Genomic DNA, 13,475 nt, shown 5'->3' with positions numbered 1-13,475 from the left:
GCCACGTGCTACGGTGGCATGGTTGTCATTTACACGAACAGTTGGTCTCCAGTGGTGTTGAGATGGTCCCGGGGTGTCCCCACAGATCTCAGGATGCTGACACCACTTCCGATGGCATCTTCAGACTGGCAAGAGCAGGCGGTCTGCAGGAGTTTAGGAAAGCAGACATAAATAATAAGACAAGACTCCTGTTTCTCTGCTTGATGTTTTGTTTTATGTTTTCTCCTGTACCAGTTGGAGCTGCTTGGTCTGTGGAGAGAGAAATCAGGCTCGCCCCGTGCCTCATTGCTGTTCAACCATGGGACCAAAACACTTCCCCATGTGGCACAAGTGGCTCCTGGGTGGGGTCATGGGGAGACTTTTATAGGTTTCCCATTTTTGTCGTACTGGTACACCAGCATCTTGATACAGCGTGAGTTCGCCGGCGAGATCCAGGGGCTACTGGTGATAGAAAAGTTATGGTTGGTGTAGAACTGGACAGGTTGCTTCTGGCACTTGAAGAAGGCTCTGAGCGTGGCCGACGCCATGGTGCGGAACCTCTTGCTGATGAAGCAGTAGAGGAAGAAGTTGATTGCTGTGTTGAGGAGGGCCAACATGTTCGCCACATCGGTCATGATGTGGACCAGCCAGGGGCTCTGGATGGGCGCCCCGTAGAGGTGGTAGAGGATCATGATCACGCGTGGGGCCCAGAGGGTGGCAAAAATGGAGGTGATGGTGAAGAGGATGGCTGTGGTTTTGCCCGTGGAGTAGCCGCGGAGGCGGAAATTGCTCTTCCTCCGGAGTTTGTACACAATGATGGAGTTCAGGATGAAGAAGATGGAGCAGGGTACCAGGTACACGGTGAAGCAGTGGATCCAGATGAGGACGTGATGTGCAGAGGTGCTGATGTAGTCTTCCCTCCAGATGTTGGGCCACCAGTAGTAGGGGATGCTGGTGATGAAGCAGGTGACATAGACAGTGACGATGACCTTCCGGGTGCGGGCTGGGTAGGACACCGTGTGGTACTTCAGTGGGTGGCAGACGGCGATGTATCTGTCGATCGTTAATGGGACTGTAATCCAAATGGAAGTGTGAATGGAGGAGAACTCGAGCACTTCTATGATCTTATCTGGGATTTGAGGTATTGGGAAGTTCAGGATGAAATCTTCCAACAGGAAATCCACAAAGACGATGAAGAAGAGGACCAGGATATCAGCAGCGGCCAGGGCCAGGAGATAGTTGTAGGAAGATTTCTGCCTTCTGGCCACCAGTTGGGAGAGGATGATCACCGTCAGGATATTTGCTGTGGAGAGAAGAGAGCTGGGTTTGTTTCTGGAGCAAAGAGGACAATAGGACTTCAGAGGCTATGAGGGGGGGCCTCGGGTAATGTTTTGTGTTTTGTTTGTTTGGATACTCAGATGGAAGCCAAGAAAGGATTGAACTGACGATTTCGTAGGACAGACTCCCCACTGCAAATGGCACCTCCAGGGCCAGCCACCATCCCCCCCCCATGCTATCTGAAAGTTCTGTACCCCTTCTAGTTATTTGGTGCTTCTCACAGCCATGAAAGGGGGGGTACTACCATTTATCAACTTCAAAAATGAAATTGGGGGCTCTGAGAGTGGGTGGGACACAAGGTCAAACACTTGTGGGTCACGGTGAGAGGACCCAAACCTGAGTTTCCAGGGAATGGAGAAAGTGAGACCAGGATGTTGTTCCCTGATCTACAAAGCACCTGAGTGACATGACTACATAATCCCTCTCTCCTCCCTTCTTCCCTTCCTTCCCTCTCTCCCTTCCCCTTTCGCTCCTTCCCTCCCCCTTCCCCCCACATGCTCAGGATAAAACAAAGGGCCTTAAGCATGCTAGGCCAGTGTTCACCACCCAGTTACGGGCTCAGCTCTGTACGTTCTCAGGAACCTTTTCACAACTTAGATCTTAGGACCTTTGCTCTTTAAGTGGATTTATAACTGAAGAGGAAGAGGTGATCATGACCTTCAGATTAATTGAAAAATGAACCACAATGTTTTTTTTTTTCCTTTGGAATAGGTAACCTACATCCATGGAACACAATTAAAAATAGTAGCAGAGAAATGCAAGTTTCTCTTCCTTTCCCTCTCTCTCCATCTACCTGAATTCTAGTTCCCTCAGGGCTGTCCCAGACACTAAATAACTGGTATGTCTATTTGTCTATATAACATGGATGCATGCGGTTTTCTGCCCAGAGAGTAGCCATTTGTTCATTTTTTTTGTTTTTTTTCAGGGTCAGATGTAGGCTGGAGAAAACACGAGTTCAATTCCTGGTCCATTTTCAGACCAAATTTCTCCCAGAGTGAGACATATTTGGGAGGCCCCTGGGGATTTCCCTGAAAGGCCATTCCAGTGTGGCATTTCTGGGAGTTTTTTTACACATTTGATTCTCATTCATCCTCACGGTCAGCCCTGAAATTTGAGGGCTATTAATCCTGTTTTGCAAATGAGGGGGTCCTTTTGGCTGAGGTTCAGTGGCAAAAATAGAATCTCATCTCCCTTCCTCCTTCCCGCCTTCCCTCCATTCCTCTCTTCCTGTCTTTTCTTCCGCTCTCCCTCCCTTTCAACCTTCCCACTCGCCCTCTACCCTCCCTCCTTTCCTTTCTTCAGTAGCCATTAAAAATATAATAGTGGCCACATAAAGCCATCTCATGATAGACATGCCCCCAGAGAACTCATTTTTAGCCCTTTTTGCAAGAAAGGATGGATACTACAGATACAGTTGAAGTCTCCTTAAGGTTGATCCAGTCCCATTCTTTGTTCTCTTTCCTTCTTTCTTTCCCTAGATGGGAACTACATGCTGTTGTCTTCTTTTATTCCAACCCATTCTATACACTGTTGAGGCCTACTTATGTTGAGATAGGTAGATCTAGTTCACTCAGTTTTAATGACTTCATAGCATTCCACTGTATGAACTCACTGTGATTTATTTACATATAGATCTGTATTTAGTATCTGTAAGCTGGCTCCAGGAGTCTGCTAGTACATACTGTACTTAATATACAAAGACCACTCTGCATGAGCAGTACCTTTTTTTTGGCTGGTCCTGGGCTTGAACTCTGGGCCTGGGCACTATCTTAGAGCTTTTGTGCTCAAGGTTAGCACTCTGCCACTTGAGCTACAGCTCTACTTCCAGCTTTTTTGTGGTTAACTGGAGATAAGAGTCTCATAGACTTTCTTGCCCAGGCTGTCCTGGAGCTTTGGTCTTCAGAGCTCAGCTTCCTGAGTAGCTGAGATTACAGGCACGAGCCACCGGTGCCCAGCATGAACAGTACTTTTCTCAGTGACTTCTCTGAGAAGTAACTTACACAGAAATATATTTATATTTTAGGCCATGTCATCTTCATCTTTCTTAGATTATGCTAGTCCCAATTTACAGTCCCAACAACAGAATATGAGAATTTCAGTTGATCCATATTCTCTTAGTCATTGGCGCTGTCCACTTAGTATTTTTTTTTTTAAGTCTGTGTTAGCTGGGCGTTGGTGGCTCACACTTGTAATCCTAGCTACTCAGGAGGCTGAGATCTGAGGATTGAGGTTCAAACCAGCCTGGGCAGGAAAATCCATGAGACTCTTATTTCCAATAAGCCACTCAGAAAACCAAAGTAGCGCTGTGGCTCAAGTGGTAGAGCACTTGCCTTGAGCTCAAGTGCTGAGAGATAGTACCCAGGCCCAAGAGTTCAAGCCCCACAACTGACAAAAAAAAAAGTCTGTGTTACTCTTGCTTTTGTCCAAAGCACTTTGAAACAACATTTTGTAGTGGAGACAGTGAAGGTACTGCTATATTAACTAGTCATTGTACAGCCCCAGGACGCATGCTCATGCTGCAGATAGAAGTAGAATAGTGACATTTATTCCATTCTATTGGGTTGGTCACACTGCACTCCCCCCTCCCCTCCACCACCCCCCCTCCCCGGTGAGCATTGGTAAGTCTACACACCAGTTAAGTCTTGAGTTCAGGAAATCAGCTTATGAAAGCTGAGTCATTTATATTTGTAAGCCTGGCATTTCCAAATTTTATCGACACATGCAGCAATGTGTCCAGGCATCTACTCTGAGGTCTGTCCTGGGGAGAGATGCTGAACCAAGTAGTCATTGTTGTTTTTACTAGGGAGAGAAAAATATTAACCAAAAACAAACTGTAGAAGAAAATGCTTAACTCCAAGCTATCAGCAGTGTTGGGAAGTAGTGATCAGAAAGAGTTGTGGGGGGGGGGGGAGAGGGAGAGAGCGCACGAGCGAGCTAGGGCTGAGCTTGGTGAACAAGTAGGGAGGTAAACAGATGAAGAGTGCATGAGGAGATGGTATTTCAAGCAAAGCCAGTATATGCAAGAGCCCTCGGTGGAAAGAAACATGAAGCATTAGGTTTATTAAGGCAAAGAACACTTATATTGATTTCTCCTTGCTCTGTAAGCATTTTTTTGCATTTAATAGCTCTCTTTTATTAAACAGCCTTGCCATGTTCTGTTGAAAAGCATTTCGAAATGTTTTATTCATCCAGAAATCCTTTCAAAAAGTGTTTAGCATCTACCCTTTTTGAGGGCAAAGATCTGTGCCTGGACTGAAGGTAGCTATAGATTGGCATTGCAGACATTCAGCATCTCTACTTAGTGTGTAAATACCATCAGAGTGGCTAAGTATTTAAGAGAGAAATGAGAACGCACAGAGAGATCAGGGCTGGTGGTGAACACACACAGAACAAAGAATAAAGGTTTCAGAGGAGAGTGTTTTGCTGGAGGTCTGGCTTCTGGCCCCCTCATTTCACCTAGTGAGCGCTTCCTGGGTGTGTAAGAGAGTCACACCTGCAGCATTCCCATGGCACCCTAGAGGCTGAGAGTCCCAGTGGTTGTGGAAGGTGGGCTGTGCTACCCAGGGATTTGATTATCTTACTTGCTGCCTCTTTGACTTTGGGCAAGTTTATTCGATCACTCTGTGCTTTAGTCTCCTTTATAAAATGAGGTGGTTCTGAGGGAAGATTACAAAAAGTCAAGTGAGGTAATTTTTTATCGAGTAGTTGGCATGTGGGAAGTACCCGCTGAGTGTGAGCTTTTGCCTGAGGGTGCAGTCATTTCACAGATACTAAGCTGGGCACCTACTATGCCGGGCATGGTTTAAGGTGCTTGAAGACATAGGTATCAGAGACAAAGATAAGTTCACTATTATCAGAGGGATTATAGTAAAGCTAGGGAGGTTGGCAGAATAAGTAAGTGTATAAACAATACACAGGAAAATACACTTAGAGGACTTCAGATTGTGATATCATGAGGGACAGAGCCAAAGGATGAGATAAATGGATGGAAATGTGACATTTGAGCTCAGAGGTATCTGCCATAATGGTAAAGGATTCTAGGTGGTGAGGCTGGCAAGTACAAAGTCTTTGGGGCTGGAGATAAACGTGTTTGGGATGTTCATATAACAGAAAGAAATGGGAATAGCTTTCATTGTTTACAGATAAGACTGAGGCTTGATTAAGGTTTTTGTTGGTTGTGGGTTTTGCACTCTCGGCTTGAGCACTGTCCCTCATCTCTTCAGCTCAAGGCAAGAACTCTACCACCTGAGCCACAGCGCCACTTCTAGTTTTCTGGTGGTTACTTGGAGATAAGAGTCTCACAGACTTTCCCTTCCCAGTCTGGCTTTGAGCTGCTATCCTCAGATTTCAGCCTCCTGAGTAGCTAGGATTACAGGCGTGAGACACCATCACCCAGCTTGATTGTTTTCATGTCATTTGCCCAACATCACAGACTGAGCAAGAGAGAAAGCACTGACCTCATATCCTGTTAAATTCTGACATCATTTTGGTCACAGGAAGGGGTTTTCAACTGGTTGCCCCTGATTTTCTCAGAACCTCTTTTTCTCCCCATCCATTGAACGATGCCCATATTCCCTCTCTTCTCTCTGCCCCCTATAAGTAGGTAGGAGTCAAACAATGTTAGGGGTGTCCCCAGAAATAGAGCTAAAGATGTTTTTTTTTTTTTTAATTGTATTTTATTTTATTTGAGAACATACTGTACAGGGGGGCTACAATTACATGGGCAGGATAATGCATACATTTGCTAAAGATGTTTTGCAGAGTGACTTTTTCCACTGTCTCTGCCTCCGCAGCTGAATTCTGTTTGAAGTGTGGTGCTAAAAATTCAGCATATTGCAACTCTTTAACGTGTTCCGGTCCCACCTAATTAACGCTTTAAGTCAGGCAACTCATCAACTCCACACAAAATTGCTGGGTATTCATATCTGACATTTCCTCAAGTTTCTAGTAATTGCCTCTCTTGAGAAACGAAGCTGGCGCACACCTAATTTTCCATTTCTTTTGTACCTGCTGATCTCCTGACCCCCCTCCACAGCAACATCAAGACAACGCAGGAGATCCTGGGCTTGGGGGGTGGGGTGGGGGAGCTGGAGAGAGTCAGAGGGGATAAAAATCGCACCTGTGAATTGATTTTTTTTTTGAGAAATGAGAAAGTAGAGACTTTTATTCTTAAGTCTTGACATCTGCTGTAACTCCCTATGTTAAAAACAACAACAACCCTATCTTCCCACAGTGGCATGTTTCATCCCCAAAGAGGAAAAATGACGTTGACAGGGTCTGCACATTTATACAGGGGGAGTGGGCAGAAAAATGCAAATCATCACTCTCTGGGTTTCTTCTTCATTATAGTTTTTCTCTCAAGTGAATAAGTGGGCCCAGGGTCTCTGATTGCTCTTCCCCTACACCATGGCAGTCCCATGAATGGTCACCAGGAGAAAGTCAATTCCTCTCAGGGACACATCTCTTCCAGCCATGGTACTGATGCACAGATTTAAGCTTTAGGTGACAGAAAGAGCAGGTTCTGTACTTCCCACATCTCTTGGTTATTTTCCTGGGTGTCTGTGTGGCTGGAGGGAAAGGAATTCATTTCCTGAATTTTATGGTTTACTCTGCACACACTTGAGGAGATTTAGGGAGTGACTCAAAAGAATAACACAGGTTGTGTTGTCAGACCACACCAGCAAATTGTCTGCGGCTCCAGAGAGAGAAGGTCAAGTCTTCAGAGTTGTTTTCTGTGTCTGTGGTTACTGTGGGGGAGGGGATCCGCGAAGGCTCCTTGGAAATGGTAGCTACATGGGGAGGAAGACTACTGGCTGGGAATTCCAGATCCTTTACATCTCTTGGTTCTGCTAGATTGCATTTGGTTTCTCAGTTCTGCTATTTCCTTCATTACGTTTCCTTTCATCTTTGACAATTATATATATATATATTTTTTCAATGACCAAGTTAATTCATACTCATAAAAAGTTAAACATTCTATCAGCAAAGAATAATATTTGCTCTTCTTTTTGTTGTTGTTGTGGATTCCCTATGCTTCATTTTCTACATTATTCTAGTTAATCTTCCGATCTCCTCCAGTGTGGTGAGTACTATGACTTAAGATCCTTGAGAGTCAGAGAGGTGAAGTCTCTTGTTTGAGGTCACACAGCCAGGATATCAAGGCAGGCTTTTGGTCTCTTAAGTTTATTTATCTGCTGCATGAGAAATTAGATAGTTGGTCTTTTCAGTCTCATCTTTCACAGATGAACATGGCAGTTCACCCCCACAGATGGTCCTCCACAAACCAAGCCACCCAGTACTCATGTCCTTACATAGTCCTCTTGTTTAAGGTGAAACTGGTCCAGTACTAATAGACTTATTGACAGGAAGGACTGCCGAGGCCTAGGCCATTAAGGGGGCCTCTGGAATCCTTATTTATGGCACTTCTTCTTGAGACCTAGCGGCCATTTTGTGAGATGCTCTTGCCACTTGGAGAAGCTATGCACAGGGATTTGGAAGGGCTCAGTTAAGGTCCTTATCAACATAACTGAGAATCAAGGGAGTGAGGTGCCATCTTGGATTTCCAGGTCCATGGAGCTCCAAATGTTGTGTGCAGATCCCCCACCAATCTACCACTCCAAGCACTAGGACAAATAGTCACTAATTACTGCTTTCTTTCTTTTTTTTTTTTTTTTTTTAAGTTTCCAAGTTTGGGGATGTTTTGTTATGCTGTAGTAGATAACTGGAGCAGATGTTGGTTAAGCCATTTGGTGTTTATAGCCCCAGCATGCTTATGCCTACAATAATAACATAATTAGAACGAATGATCTTCCCAGATGGGATTATTATGGAATACCATTGTGTAGATTGGTATTTGCACTTAGAAATAAAATTAGATCCCCCCCTCCCGTGTCAATAACATTGATGAACTAGTCTCATATTGCCTGACATTACTTATTATTACTATCTTACTAGGTACTATTTTACTACTTGCTATTTTTATTATTACTTTTGGGGGGGGCACTACAGGGTTTCACTTTAACATTTTTTAGGATCAATTTCCCCTTATGCTACTGTGGGTTTACAGGGTAATATGCTTTTCCTCCGTCTTGCCTTCCACTTTCTTGTTCCTCTTTCCTCCTCTCTCCACTCTTCTCCTCCTCCCTTCTTTCTAAAGACAGCTAAGAAACTTTGTAAGCAGAAATGAGTTCAAGCTAGAGCTATAAAAAGATTCAGGTTCGACACCAAGAGGAACTTTTCGATTGCAACGGCAATTATGTGAAGAGAAGACACTGACGATGGGGCTGTTCCATCCATGTAGCTCTTAAGAACCAGAGAGAGAATTGCTTATCGGAGCTAATTAAATTCCTGGTATAACCTTTTGCAAAGTCAGTTTCTCTGCATTCTACATTACATTCTTGTGAATATCCAAAAAGACAGCCCTTCAGCCCTTTCAGTCACCTTCCCTTGTAACTGAAATGCACCCCCTTCCTCAGAGTTGTCCATCTTTCTCACCAGAAGATTTAGCACCCCTTCCTTGCCCACCCCTTGGACACTCCAAGGTGGATGTGTAGACAGAGCCTTTTCTCAGTCTCCTGGCTAGGAAGTTGGCAATCCCCTTGTTTAGATGCAGCGGAGAGTGGAGACTGAATTGTGTGTCCCCTCTCTTATTGACACTGACTCTTCTGGATCTTGGGGTGATCTCTTTGGATCTTGGGATGAAGGGAGGGGAAAGACAAAAAGATACAACTGACAAATCTTCAGTCTCCTGGCCTCTGAAGACAGTGCTGGGACAGCCTAGAGGTGCAGCTATGAGCTGAGAAAGACCTAGGGGAGGGTTCTGAGGGCAGCTGGTCCTCACCCCTGGGTGTGTCCAATCTCAGCTATGGCCACCTGGCCATGGGCTATCTTTATTTCCTGTGGTTCAACTTGCCCCAAGGCAGAAACCCTGGAGTGGGGAGCTTGGAGGGGCACAAAACTGTGAATGAGTAAGATAAAGGTTAGACAGTTGGACAACCACAGGAAGGATAACTCCTAGAGGACAGCTTCCAGAGCCTTCCTGCAAGATCACTGATCTGTTCATTCATTCAGGCTGAATCTCACCCCCAAATCTCTGGATACGTAGGAACTTTTTCTGGTGTTTAAGAGGGCAGACAGCCTAGATTCAGATCCTAAGAAAATCATTTCTCTAGTGGTTAGCAAGTAACCTAATCCTCTGATCCTCAGTTTCCCCTCTGTGAAATAGGCACATGATAAGCAACTCTCACTTAGGTTATTATGAGGAGGTAGGAAGTAATATACATGCAATACATTGCAGAGCTTGTGGTTCAAAAGATAGGCTATTGTTACTTTTCCTACTCAGTTATTCAGGGCAACAAACAACAATTGGCATCTACTAAAGGTCAGACCCCATGCGAGCTGGAAAGATGAGTAGGAGAGACTCCCAGATCTCAAGGAATCCCAGAGCAGATTCTGATTTCTCTGGATAGCTCATTCCAGGCCCTGATGGTCCTCTTAAATCTACCAGCAACCTAAGCCACTAGTGACAGCTGCATGTACCTCCTGCCCCCAGTTCGCTTCTCTGATTGGTGGAGAGCACTGGACATCATCCCCTTAAGAGCCATCATTACATCATGACTCAGTGGTCTCTCGTGCATCTTCTGAAACAGTTTTTGTTCTTAAAACAAATTAGCTTCACCAGATACCAGTGGCTCATGACTGCAATCCTAACTACATAGGAGGCTGAGATCTGAGGACTGGGATTTGAAGTCAGCCCAGGTAGAAAAGTCCATGAGACTTTTATTTCTAATTAATCATCAAAAATCCAGAATGCGCTGGGCACTAGTGGCTCACGCCTGTAACCTAGCTATTCAGGAGGCTGAGATCTGAGGATGATGGTTCAAAGCCAACCCCAAGTAAGAAAGTCTGACTTTTTATGTCCAATAAACCACCAGAAAACTGGAAGTGGCACTGTGGCTCAAGTGGTAGAGTGCTAGCCTTGAGCTGAGGGACATTGCCCAGGCCCAGAGGTCAAGCCCTATGATCGACAAAATAATAAAAAAAAATAATAAAAAAAGAAGTAGAGGTGTGACTAAAGAGCAAAAACATCTCAGGGACAACACTCAGGCCCTGAGTTCAAGTTCCAGGACCAGCACAAAACAAAACAAAACAAACAAAAAAATGAGCTGATATTTTCTTTGAAGTTTCACTATCATAACCTGTCCTGGGGCTTGAACTCAGGGCCTGGGCACTGTCCCTGCTTCTTTTGCTCAAGGCTAGCACTCTACCACTTGAGCCACAGTGCCATTTCTGGCTTTTTTCTGTGTGTGTGGTACTGAGAAATCAAACCCAGGGCTTCCTGCATGCTAGGCAAGCACTCTACCACTGAGGCACATTCCCAGTCCCCATATATATTTTATTCTAGTCCCCATATATATTTTAAAATCACATTTTAACCCTGGAGTGGACACTTAGTTCTCCCAAATTGGAGTTAGTGGTTTTTTTTTTTTTTTTCCTGTTTCTTGTTGTCTCCCCTCATTAGAGCTTTCTATCTATTTCATCTTCCATTGATTAGTAATGGCTGCCTGGGCCTGCTCCTAGCTTAGTGGAGCTGGGATGAATTGGTAGAACAACTGTTGTGGGTTTGTCCTGTGGATCTTGAGCATGGGATCCATATAGTTCGGATTTTTTCCTCAGAAATCAATAAAGAATGACTTTCCAGTGCAGACTAGTCTTTTCCTTAGTGATGACAGGCTGCCATCGCAGGACAGGCTGACTCAGGACTACTGAGCCATGACTCAGCCTTGTCAATTGACCTCTAGACGGCAGAATTTGGTTCTGGCATTTGGACCAGGGGCAACTTCCCTGAATAACCATGACAACTTTGATAGTGAAACCACATCCAAGGCAGCCAGCAATGTCAAAAGCTTCTGAGATGTGCTTTTCAATGCCAAGTTCATTTTCTGACCACTAACTTCTTTTTATTGAGTATCTACTATGTATTTGGTATAGATGAGATGATTTGGAGGCATTTGCTGATGAACACCTTTTGTGTGTGTGTGTGTGTGTGTGTGTGTGTTAGTTCTGGGGCTTGAACTCAAGGCTTAGGTACTCTCCCTGGGCTGCTTTGCTCAAGGCTGGTGCTCTACCACTAGAGCCACAGCTCCACTTCCAACATTTTGATGGTTGACTGAAGATAAGAGTCTCACAGTCTTTCCTGCCTGGGCTGCCTTTGAACTGCTATCCTCAGATCTCAGCTGCCTGAGTAGCTAGGATTGCAGGGGCGAGCGCTGGCACCCAGCGATGATGAACACTTTTTACTATGGAAGTCACAGAAGGAGTTTCATGGGACTAAAGGGATGCTGTTTTCCCATGTAGGTGACGATGTACGCCTGCTTATAAAATAAGCTCAGCGAATTTAAAAAGCGAGTTGATTTAAAAGGGAACTCTGTGGAGATGGCAGAACAGGTGGTACACAGGCTTCTGGTATCCATTTTCAAGGGAAGAAATTGATATTCAAGCAGAGTGAACTACCTGCCCAAGAGCACCGCCGGGAGGTTGAAGAAGCCTCGTGCCAGCACTGGATGGTGTCATCCTGGGTCAAGTTCTCTACCAAGTGATGGATGCAGCTGGGCTTTCTCAGCTCTGGGAGTCTGTCACAAAGACAGATGGGGCAGGGATTTATGGGGAACAAGTCTTGGGCAGGCAAGTGCCTCTTTGGCAATCTTTGGGAGTTACCAAAGTGACCAGGATGCTTAAAATGAGAGAGGTGCTTTTGGGAGTCTGGCAGATGTGAGTTACCTCCTAGAACTCCTTCATTCCTTCTCTGCCACTGTTTCTCTCCCTCCTTTCTTCCTTCCCTTCTTCCATCTCCCCTCCTTCCTGTTCTTTTATGGCAGTACTGGGTATTGAACTCAGAGTCTAACACTTGCTAGGCAAGCAATATACCACTTGGGCCATGTACCCAGTCTTTTCTGCTTTGGTGTATCTTTCAGTTAGGCTCTCATGTTTTGTTGTTGCTGATTTTGCATGGGGCCAGGCTGCCTCTTTACTTCTACTTCCTGAGTAGCTTGTAGTATGCGCATGCCCTGCCATGCTCAAGCTCTAGACCCACATTTTTCTAATCGACAGTATTAATCAAATCATAGAAACACAACGCGCTTCAAATACTTCATCAGCAAAATAAGACAAACAATAGAACTTCGTGGAAGGGGCTGCTGTGAAGTAGGATCTTTGGAGGGTTGGGAGTATGAATGCATTTTCAGTGTACTACCTTTTCAGTTTATAATGGGTTTCTCAGGTTTATCATGGTATGTGGCCACTGTAAATCAAAGAACACCTGTGTTACTACCAAGTATTCATCCTAACTGATAAAGTCTGTGTGATTTTTTTTGTCATCTCCTTACAGAGGAGGAGCACTGAAGCTTGGAAAGGTCACATTCATTCCTAAGGTATGAACAGTGGCACTGATACCTCCTCCAGCTCCATCAGCCTCTGGCACAAGTGATACAGGCCACAGGGCAAGGCTGTGAGCTTAAAATCAGTTCCTTTCAGTGAGCACTTAACTTGGCACATCTCACTTGACAGACGTTTTCCTTGTATTCAGTTTAACCCTCACCCATCATGGATAGGTATTGATAGCCTGATTTTACAGATGAGAACACTGAGGCTCAATGGAGTTAAGGGACTTGCTCAGATCAGACAGCAAGAGTATACTGGAGCTGGGCACCAGTGGCTCACACCTGTAATCCTAGCTACTTAGGAGGCTGAAATCTGAGGATCATGATCTGAACCCAACCTGGCCAGATAAATTCTAGAGACTTCACTCAATCAGGAAAATGCCAGAAATGGAGATTTGGCTTAAATGATAAGGTGCTAGCCTTGAGTGGAAAAAGACAAGCAACAGCACAAGGCCTTGAGTTCAAGCCCCAGTACCACCACTACACACACACACACACACACACACACACACACACACACACACACACACACACATGCATGCGTGCGCACTATACTGGATCCAGGATTCAAGTACAATTTGTGAGACTCTCAAGCTGCTTGTCAGATGATTTTATAATCAGCTTAGGGAACAAACCACTAAATAGAAGTGGTTTGGTTCTTCCTTTCCTTTCTCTTTTAGAAGAGGGCATCAGTGGACACATGCAAATGTGAGTTGGGGT

At 44.9% G+C, this 13,475-nt stretch overlaps 1 protein-coding gene across 1 annotated transcript in view; it reads right to left on the bottom strand.

Moving 5' to 3' along the window:
- Positions 1-347: 347 nt before the first annotated feature.
- The window catches only part of LOC138825545 (probable G-protein coupled receptor 139), a 36,589-nt gene continuing 23,461 nt past the window's right edge, over positions 348-13,475 (bottom strand). The window contains exon 2 of the mRNA XM_070020177.1: positions 348-1,282. Coding sequence (XP_069876278.1) covers positions 348-1,282 — 935 coding nt within the window. The remainder of the gene's footprint in view (positions 1,283-13,475) is intronic.

The sequence above is a fragment of the Dipodomys merriami genome, unplaced genomic scaffold (assembly GCF_024711535.1).
Source record: "Dipodomys merriami isolate MVZ:Mamm:240054 unplaced genomic scaffold, mDipMer1.0.p SCAF_138, whole genome shotgun sequence".
Classification (NCBI taxonomy): Eukaryota; Metazoa; Chordata; class Mammalia; order Rodentia; family Heteromyidae; genus Dipodomys; species Dipodomys merriami.
This window is presented reverse-complemented; position numbering and strand designations above follow the sequence as displayed.